The sequence below is a fragment of the Bufo bufo genome, chromosome 3, assembly GCF_905171765.1.
Source record: "Bufo bufo chromosome 3, aBufBuf1.1, whole genome shotgun sequence".
In the NCBI taxonomy this organism is placed as follows: Eukaryota; Metazoa; Chordata; class Amphibia; order Anura; family Bufonidae; genus Bufo; species Bufo bufo.
This window is the reverse complement of record NC_053391.1, coordinates 701,065,483-701,076,171: the sequence shown is the minus strand read 5'-3', so window position 1 is coordinate 701,076,171 and position 10,689 is coordinate 701,065,483. Positions and strand designations below refer to the sequence as shown.

At 43.8% G+C, this 10,689-nt stretch overlaps 1 protein-coding gene across 1 annotated transcript; it reads left to right on the top strand.

Moving 5' to 3' along the window:
• Positions 1 to 646: 646 nt before the first annotated feature.
• On the top strand, positions 647 to 9,883 carry LOC120994118 (olfactory receptor 52Z1-like). The gene is made up of 2 exons (XM_040422575.1): positions 647 to 1,555; positions 9,749 to 9,883. The coding sequence occupies exons 1-2, from the start codon at positions 647 to 649 to the stop codon at positions 9,881 to 9,883; spliced, it is 1,044 nt and encodes a 347-aa protein (XP_040278509.1).
• The last annotated feature ends 806 nt before the right edge of the window (positions 9,884 to 10,689 follow it).

Genomic DNA, 10,689 nt, shown 5'->3' with positions numbered 1-10,689 from the left:
CTCCTCCAACATCAGCGTCTGACCTCACAAATGCTCTTTTGGATGAAGAGGCAAAAATCCCACAGATACCCCCCAAAATCCTGTAGAAAAGCCTTCCAGGAGAAGCAAAAATAGCAAAGGGAAAATCAACCAATCCATATTAATGCCTAAGGATATATATTGGGATGTCATCAAAGCTCCTGTGTAATGTAGATGCCCCAATATTTTTCCCCATATAGTGTATTTTATCCTTTTGAACTTCATGGTTAGATTTCTTAATATAAGAGTAGAGCATGGTATTAGAGGAAGGCCATAGGCCATTTTTTTATGTGGGTTTCGGCATGCATTCTGTGCTGAAATCTACACCAAATACACATCCCATTGTTATCAATGGGAATCCACATTTCTGTATACACAGAACGGCCACAGACTTTTTCTGTAGTGGGTACTGAATACTGAGATGTTCCATGTTGACGTGGACTCTGTGCAGAATAAGACTTATCTGCATGTGGACCTGAGGCACTTCAAACTGGAAATTCACATTAGAAATCTAGTGTTTGCTTTTTTCCAGATAAGTCATGTGAACACATTGCACCCTTAAAATCCAGGAGACACTCAACATGTTCTTCATTTACAGGATACCATAAAGATAAGATTTCACGTGGTAATGTCGAACATGAGCACTTTCCACCCAGACTACTTCTTCCTTATTGGAATCCCTTGTCTTGAGGAATCTCATCTCCTGCTCTCCATCCCATTCTCTATCATGTATGTCATGTCTCTTCTTGGAAACTTCACTTTAATTTTGGTGATTGGAACAAACAAGACTCTCCAGCAGCCTATGTACCTGTTTCTGATGATGTTGGCTGCCTGTGACATCCTCCTGAGCTCCACCACAGTACCCAAGACTCTCAGCATCTTCTGGTTTAGCTCTCACACAATATCCTTTAATGGTTGTCTTGTCCAAACCTTCTCCATTCATTTCAACTTTGCAACAGAGTCTGCCATCTTGGTGATCATGGCCTATGATCGATTCCATGCCATTTGCCGCCCTTTAACTTACACATCAACCCTCACTGGATACTTCATAAGGAAGATCATCATTACTGCCCTGTTGCGAAGTGTCTGTATCATTACACCATTTGTTTTCCTACTTTACAGATTACCGTATGAAGGCAGCAATGTGATAGAGCACACGTATTGTGAGCACATGTCCATGGCCAGGCTGGCTACTGCCGATATTCTGGTCAATGTGGTGTATGGTCTCATAATAGCGAGTTGTTCTACTGGTGTAGATTTGATCTTGATTATCATTTCATATGTTGTGATTATCAGGGCAGTTCTAAGACTCCGATCCTCAGAAGCTCGTCTCAAAGCCTTCAATACATGTGTGTCTCATGTCTGTGTCATCATCCTCTTCTACACTCCGGCCTTCTTTTCATTCATTGCTCATAGAGTTGGCCATAAATACGTTACTCTTCAGGTTCACATCCTGGTGGCCAATCTCTATGTCCTTTTCCCACCAATGATGAACCCAATCATCTACGGAGTGAGGACAAGGGAGATCAGACAGCGGGTGGTGTCCATGGTTCTTAGGACAATTACTGGAATTCACAAATAATGTAGAACATTTTTTTCCAAGTGAAATTCCATGTTATATCCATCTCAGTTTTATTTTTAAAATTCTTATAGTTTAATTTCATATAAATGGTGTTTTTATTGATATTGGAAGCAATGAAAAACTGAAAATCTGGATAAACCCTAATAGCATATGCCAACAGGATCAGATCAATCCTGCCTGGTAGGGTTCAGCCACCTGATACTTGTCTTGTGAAAATTGGTTCTGCAGTACCTGAGACAACGACTTTTAATGTTTCTGCAAATGAGGGCTTCAGTGCACTGAGGGACGGGGTCAGGACTGGAGAAAGGATAAGATGAGGTGCACTGAGGAGTTATGAGGTTGTAGACCACCAGAGACACTGAGAAGAGAAGACAATCCAGCACACACTCCAAATAATACAAATCAAAATAATAAACGTCTATAAGATGCTTAAGTGTTTCAATAAAGGTAGTCCACCACCCTCCAGTGTTTTCATTGAAAAATTATCTTTTGTATTTCTAGTAAATAGGTTTATGTTTGGGTAGAAGCTCATATATCTTGTTATTGGGGTTTTATTGGGATTGTGCTGGATCATCTTTTCTTTCACATGGCACCTTCATGGGGTTTGTAAATTTTTCCCAGATCAGAAAGTCCATGGTTCTTTTGATTTTTCTTTGATTTAAAATACAGATACAGGTGCACCTCCAGTTACCTCACATGATGTCAATCAGCCTATCAGAGGCTTCTAGAAACATGACATCATTTTCTGGAATTTTCCAAGCTCCCTGGTTTATGAAACTTCTGGAAATGTAGCCACTGGAAATGGAGAAATTAAAGCTTAAATAAATCATCTCTAGCATTACTCTGACGTTTCATATTCATGAAATCCAATAGTGATCCTCTTAACCAGGTCTGGCTAGGAAATTAGAGTGTCCCTGAAAAAAGCTAAAAGTGCCCCCATGTTGTCGGTGGCTCCCACACAAGTATTCAGAGCTGACACAACTAAGTGGGTCCAGCAATAACATGATGCACAACAAAATACTGCCCCAACAAACCAAATACCACAGTCCGGCACAATATGCTGCCCCAGCAGAACCTAACTGTTATAGCAGCAGTCCATGCCTGCCGCCTCTCCACTCCATATGATGGGCATGGCCACCGCATTGCTAACCCACTCTGCCACTTCTGCTCCCCGGCGGTTCAGACCCACCAGCGTGACACAGTTTAGCTCCTCCCCCTTCTTTTATAAGGACTACATGTCTCAGAGCATGCCTTCAACACTCTCCCATAGAAACCTTCATTGTTTATGTCCCTTATCCCACTGTTTACATCTCAGACAAGATCACTGCCCCAGTAATCCTGGACAGAATATTACTGTAAAGAATATAGAGGAAAAAAGCAAAAGTAATACAGGGTCACCGTCCGGGACCACCACCAGTAAACTCTAAGGGGAAGTTTTTCATGCTGGTCTTGAGACAAAGTTATTTGGAGGCGTAGGCCTTTTTATGCTGTTAGTTTAGAGCTTCCTCCAACAGCCAGTGCGACAGACTAACATCTACACCAGCTCCCTTGCTGGCGTAGATTTAAGACACTTTTCATGAGAAAAACTGGTGTGGAAATGATAAATGAGTTGGGCCTGCTAGCCCGACCACTTCCACGCCCACAAGATGCGCCATTTTCGCTGCACTTTGAAAAAGTGGCGTGATCGGGGAAAAGTCGCAGATTTTGTCACAGATATCTTCCTTTACCAATGTAGTAGATTTAATGCTACTCCTAGGTGTTCAACAGAACACGCTGCAGGGCTGGTTGGACTTGGCTGCTACAGACCCAGGTTATGTCCGCAGAGTAATGCAGCAGAAAACAGGTGCAATCTCACAGGTAGCAGACCTATCAGATGGCAAGGAGTAGCGGGAAATTGGAACGAGCCAGAGTCGACGTCAGGAAAAAAAGTAGAATCCAAAACAACAAACAAAGGGTAAATTCAGAAGAAAGCCAAGGAGTCAAAGTCAGTAGATGCTTAATCTGTAGACAAGAGATAAATCTCAAAACAAGCCGAGGTCAGTACACTGAAAGGTCCAACAGAAATGCAGCGCTGATCACAAACAACAGACTAGAGCCAGAAATCAAAGAATCACAAGCAATAAGTACCAGGTTTAAATCCCCCACCTAACTCTGGGATTGAACCCTGCATCTAGACCCTAGACCCCCGAAGCTTGGCTGGTTAGAATGGTAACACTCCAGGATAAGCTGTGATCTGACATGCTCATTGTTCCTGTTCTCCCCCAGCACCACAACGATGACCAAAGTGGCTACTACCGAATGGAGAAGCATCCAGTGCTGGATTGTGGCTGGTTACATTTCTGACAGTAACCTCCCACCTTCCTTTTTATGAGTGCTTACCTGATCCATACTACTTGATTTCTTAAGGAAAGGTAAGATTAAAAGATCCACATGTTCAGAACAAACTGGCAACCAAGAATGTTCCTCAGGTCCATAACCTTTACATTCTACCAGGTACTCAAGGGAACCTCTAGTCCTGAGAAAATCCACAATATGTTGTCCTTCATACTTTGGTTCTGCCACCACCAAAACAAGAGGTGGAGTCATGGGCAAAATGTACTTTTTGAGAAAAGATTTATGAAACATAACACAAATTTTAAACTAAGTAGGCCGATGTAATCAGAAAGACACAGTATTAATTACTTCCACAATCTTATAGGAACCAATGTATCTGGGACCCAAATTATGTTAAGGTATTTTGAGACTCTGATTTTTAGTAGATAGTCATATATTTTGCCCCACAGAAAACACAGGCCCTGTATCAGCCATGTGGCAAGATAAGCTCTTTGGAACAAACAATGGACAAACATGCAAATCTAAGCACAGACGCATGAATCACAGGCAGAAACATAGGCCTCAGTATCAAATGTGGAGCATGACCAGTGCAAAGCTTTAGCATAAACCTGGTGAAGGACATGACAAATTATCAACATGGCTGACCAACGCAAAACACCTGACAGCTATAAGGGAAGGGCCACATACAGGAAGAAATGGAATCAAGTACAGGTAGTCTCGTGTGCTCCCAAGCAGTGGTGTACATAGAGAAGTAAGGGCCCCATAGCAAGGAGAAAACCAGGCCCCCCACACAGGACAGAAGGGTTTCCTCCTAAACCTCTTTCAATGACCCTTGGGCCATTTTTCCACTGCTTTATTTGCTAAAAGTTGTGCCTTTAGAGGGTAGAGTCCTGACCAAGTTTACACCTCCAGTAGAAGAGGAGATAATTGCAGCAGACTGGACCGCAGGGGCAGTATGTGAGTGCACGGTGGGCTGATGGGGGTAGTAGTTGTACTCACAGTTTTGCAGCTCCCTGAGTCGGCGTGCAGCGATGAGGAAGACAGCATTAAATCCTCTGGGGCACTCTCTATTGCAGGGAACCCCAGCCAGATGGAAGTTGAGGTTCCCCTGACGGTAATGGGTATGCTTAGGGTGCTTTGGTGGCTGGGCCCCTGTGTTCGTGACACCAGCACCGTGAGGTGCAATGAGGAGATCATGTAGAATAAGGAGACCAAGTTTCTTAACAAATTCCCAGTACTTTACTGAAGCTGATCCAACGGTCATCAATGTATGCAAAAGTCATCTACACCAAGGAAGCTTCTACAGTGATTTAGATTAGTTCCCAAAAGTTGTATATGGGGCAGTTTTCTATGACAATCAATCTTTCTCCCTTTGTTTTTTCAGGCTGGAGGGATGTACAGATGTAGCAGGGTTAACACTCAAACTCTTAACTCAAATTTCTTAACTCGTTGTGTTATCTTCAAACAAAAGCCATTGAAAAGCAATTGAAGGTGTTTGCTCAACTCATTTAGTTTAGATAACACGTCTCATAAAGCATGAGTGTTAACTCTACTACATCTGTACTATCTCTACTGTACTGTATAGTCATATACTTCTGTATCCTCTCTAGGAATACTATGTTCTGACAGATGGCCTTTCTGTTCTTGGTTATGGTGGGCAGCTTGTAGCCTAGAATCTCTCCACCTAATGCAAAAGAGACTAGAGCCTGATAAACGACAGTTACCTTCCTTTGCCAATATTCTCACTCCCTCTCTGAGTTGCTTGGTTTCTCTGTAACCTTTCCCTTCTATGGGCTGATTCATGGAACTAACTATGGAGTTTGGAAAACTCTCCAATATGGCTGCTGAGGTCAGACATCACACACACTGACCCTCTTCTCCTTCTCCTCTGTACTGTGTGCAGGGCAGAGTCAGCCCTGGGAGGCTTGTTAGAACCCCCCTCCCCCCTATGAAACTTTATTGGAACTTCTATACAAGCACAATATACATGAAACACAATCACAGTATTAAGCAACATCCCAACTAAGACTGGGCCCCCTCATGCCCTGGGCCCCATAGCAGTCACATGGTCTGCCGCTATGGTAGTTATACCTCTGCTCCCAAGAATATAACTGATAGAACATGACTGTGAACACATTGAGAGTTAATATTCTGCCACCTCCCCCTCATTATTTTTCTATGATTTGATGTTGATCTCCTCTGTGAATACTCTGCTCCCGCAGGCTCTGCCTGTGCTGCTCATTCACTGATATAAAGGAGCTGAGTCTTCCCTCAGGTACCTGAGCCTCGTCTTCTCCTCCTCCTGGTCACACAGGTGAGTAGCTTCACTACTGGACGTGCAGGTATATCACTAGTCAGATCTACCAAATTTCTACACAGTTACACAAAATTCACAGAAAAGATGATACAATCGGCCCCTGAGCCAACTTCCCGAAAAAAGAGGAGCATCCACAGAATATAAAGGAGGCTAGAAATGGTCTTTATATACAAGACACCCTGGTATCTATTCAGTTATCTCCTTCTCCACTCCTCCATCCAAGATCTTCCTGAAGTTCAGAGCATCTCCATAGTTAGTGGATGGGATCTCCTTTACCTTTTTGACACCAGGAGAGGTAGCATACAGAGTGGGCTCAGCATGCTTCCCTGAACAAAATGGAGGCCAGTGAGGCACCAAAGAGGTACATTATAGTGTGGTTTCGGCATGCATGTGGAGCCTGCATTCCCTGAATATAATGGAGGCCACTGTGTCACCATGAGAGGTATGATATACTGTGGGCTCGGCATGCATGTGGAACCTGCACTCCCTTAATGCAATGGAGGCCGGTACGGCACCAGTAAATTGTGGTATTTAGTGTTAGGTTCTCATCTTAATGAGATTGCCTTAAAGCCGGCAGACGGGCACAAATAATTTTGTACATAATGTATTTGCCAAGACTCTCACATTTATTACACAGCATTAGCAGTTTACATTTTCTATAGTGAGTGCGGCACAATTGTATTTGCAGAGTGCTGTTGCATTGTTTGTTTTTTGCTTCGAAGCCAGTTCTACTTTACACCAGTTTGATAAATCTCCCCCATAATCTGGTTTGTTCTCCTCTGGGGCACTGGATAAATTAACCAGTTATTGACCCAATAGTAGACTCTTTTCTATTGATGTCCTCTCAGGAATACCAGGAGATGCTCTTTCTCTCTGTACAGCTCTTTTTAATGGACTTTTCATATTTCCACCAGCAGCCAGCCCCCATCTGCATCATCATCATCTTCTCCAGCTCTTAGATCCCAGTATCTTCATCGTCTGCTCTTCTCTCATTGCTGTAGCCTCAGGACCCAGACATAGATTGTAATTATCTCGAGATAAGGGTTTAAATGAGCACTTGTTTCCTATAATTGCCTGTGTAATTGTGCCACCAAACGTACGGTGTTCGCACCATTTATGTGCCATATATCGTCCTGTATAAACCAGCACACAATGAATCTATATGGGGACGAGTAATTGCAGCAGCCATGATTTACCCCAAACAGAGGGAATGACTGCTGCATGTAAATCAAACAATCACCTCCCCCTACGATCAGACAATTATCGGCAGGGTCAGACTGGCCCACCAGAAAACCAGAGGACCCTCCAGTGGGACCAGACTCTGATACTATAGTGAACCCCTAAAGATCCAAGAAATAAAAAAACAATTGTCTGCTTGTAGAGCCGATCATTTTCCACTAAGGTATCTTTCTTTTATTCAAAGTCTATAAAACTTTAATGATATAGGAATTCGGTCTGGAGAAAAATTTCCTCTGGTGGGCCCCACAAACCCAGCCTGACACTAATTATGGGGGACATTAGGTTTGTCCTCAGTAATTGCCTGTTCATCAGCCCATATAGAAGGGCCTTAAGGGGATGTCCTCTTCTTTTATATTGATGGTCTATCTTCAGGATCAATTTGTAATCGGAAGGAATCTAACACCCCGCACCGGTGCCAATCAGCTGTTCTGCAGTATCTCTGGTGCCGCAGCTACACATCTCCATCTACTATACTCCCGAACAGCTGATCGGCAGGGGAGCAGTATGTAAGGCCCCTGAGGATCAGATATTGATGGTCTATCTAGAGAATAGGCCGTCAATATAAAAGGGGTAGGCAATCCCTTTAAGAGGGCTGAAAATGCTTTGCCCCTCATACAAGAAAATATGTGTCTTTTTGCAATTTTGGTAATTTGCTGTTGACTCGCTATGGGTTGCCTATGACCCTTTTGCAGTGACAATACCATCTGAGTTGAACTGTTACATGACTGAAATTAACCCTTAAAGTGCCTGCTGTTTACTTGCTGCATTATATCTCCCTTCAGTTGCGTTTGCAATGTATGATACTCCATGTGATATGCTATTATGTGTTTTCTGAAATGTCAGGAGGGATTAAGTAATGTATGTGCAGTATTGCAGGTTAAATTTCCTGAGCACGGATGCCATGTATAAGTTGTATATACAGAGTGGTGATGTCATAGATAGCCTGTGATGTGGGAGTGAAGCCCGGGGAGTCATATACCCTCAGGCAGGATGTTGATGCTCTCATTGTAGAAACTGTACTGTGAACAGTGAAAGGAAGAGGTTAGAAGTTTCTTACATGACAAGGGCTCAGGTGTGTTAGAGTCACTGGAGGAGTCATGTTCAAAATTCCTGTGAGGAGAAGAGGTTAGATGTTTCTTACACGACAAGGGCTCAGGTGCGTTAGAGTCACTGGAGGAGTCATGTTCAAAATTCCTGTGAGGAGAAGAGGTTAGAAGTTTCTTACATGACAAGGGCTGAGGTGCGTTAGAGTCACTGGAGGAGTCATGTTCAAAATTCCTGTGAGGAGAAGAGGTTAGAAGTTTCTTACATGACAAGGGCTCAGGTGCGTTAGAGTCACTGGAGGAGTCATGTTCAAAATTCCTGTGAGGAGAAGAGGTTAGAAGTTTCTTACATGACAAGGGCTCAGGTGCGTTAGAGTCACTGGAGGAGTCATGTTCAAAATTCCTGTGAAGAGAAGAGGTTAGATGTTTCTTACACGACAAGGGCTGAGGTGCGTTAGAGTCACTGGAGGAGTCATGTTCAAAATTCCTGTGAGGAGATAGCAGTACCACGCAGATCTCATGATCAGAAGCAGTATGGCAGCAAAGAATGAATGCTGGAAGACAATGCCACTGGCAAGAGAAGGAGAGTAGCACCCGAAAGTTAGTCCACCAGAGACACAGCAACACCTGCAGCAGAAGAAGGGTAACCTGGAACAGGGGTAGCTGACTTGAACTCCCTAGTCACTGCACCCTTGCATGCTACTGGACCTGTGAGACAAACCAGGTCAGGAGTAGTGATGAGCGGCAGGGGCAATATTCTAATTCGTGATATTTCGCGAATATTTGGGCGAATATTCGCCATATATTCGAGAATTCATGATCTCTAAGCATTATTTTCTTGATTGCGAAAATTCGCATAATATTCACCTAAAGAATTTGCATAAAAATTTGCATGAACTGGTATTTTTAAAAAAATTGAATATTCGCGATTACGAATATATTTTGCGATATTCTAAATTTTTGCGAATTCTCGAAGTGCCGATATTCTCGATTAAAATTCGCAATTCGAATATTCGTGATCAACACTAGTCAGGAGTAACAGACAACCCAGCCTGCTAGAACTAAATTGTTTTAGTAGTGGCATAGACAGCATCATCACCACTACCAAGCATATTGCCTCAAGTGTAAACATCAAGAGCCTTTGTTCCAAATGACACTGAGCCTTCTTAATTCCTTCGACCAATCTTAAGTGGGAGCCATGTATACAACTCACAGGTCAAAAAGATCCTTATACAAAGTATGATCCCCTTACAAGTTGAATGCTGGTGGGGCAGAGATCTGTCAGCTTCTGAACATCATTCACTTTCGACAGCCTACAAGACATTAGAAACATATTGCAGTCTGACATAAAGCAGTGAAATCATCACACTTACCTGCACCGTACCACTGACAGCACTGGCCAGAAGAGGCCTGTCCTCTGAGCGGCTCCTTTCATCATGGGAATGTGGTTAAGTATTAATTTTACTGTGTTGGGTCTTACTTATAGGCATTATTACAGTGTGAAGGCACCTAATAGATGGCACTATGTGGGCACTACCAGGGCCGATCCTAGGGTCACAGGCGCCTGGGTGCAGAAATATTTCTGGCGCCCCCACATGGGCGTGGTTATCTTACTAACTCCTCCCCTTTACAATGTTTCTATGGCAACAACTTCAGCCCCCAACTTCAGCCCCACCAATTTGCTTTGACAATAACTTAGTCAACGGCTTTGACAAGTCAAAATAAATGTCATGTGCCAGTAGCCAGAGCCCCCCCATATCATGTGCCAGTAGCCAGAGCCCCCCATATCATGTGCCAGTAGCCCCCCTTATGTGCCAGTAGCCCCCCTATGTGCCAGTAGCCCCCCTTATCATGTGCCAGTAGACCCCCTTATCATGTGCCAGTAGCCCCCTTATCATGTGCCAGTAGCCCCCCTTATCATGTGCCAGTAGCCCCCCATATCATGTGCCAGTAGCCAGAGCCCCCCCCCCCCTTATCATGTGCCAGTAGCCAGAGCCCCCCCCCATATCATGTGCCAGTAGCCAGATCCCCCCCATTATCATGTGCCAGTAGCCAGAGTGCCCCCATATCATGTGCCAGTAGCCAGAGTGCCCCCCCTTATCATGTGCCAGTAGCCAGAGCCCCCCCCTTATCATGTGCCAGTAGCCAGAGCCCCT

What these genes read in the sequence shown, in the direction of transcription:
- LOC120994118 (XM_040422575.1), top strand. Translation starts at nt 647, where the DNA reads ATGTCGAACATGAGCACTTTCCACCCAGACTACTTCTTCCTTATTGGA. An exon ending in CAAGGGAGATCAGACAGCGG is followed by an intron (nt 1,556 to 9,748) that starts GTGGTGTCCATG and finishes TACAACTCACAG; the next exon opens with GTCAAAAAGATCCTTATACA.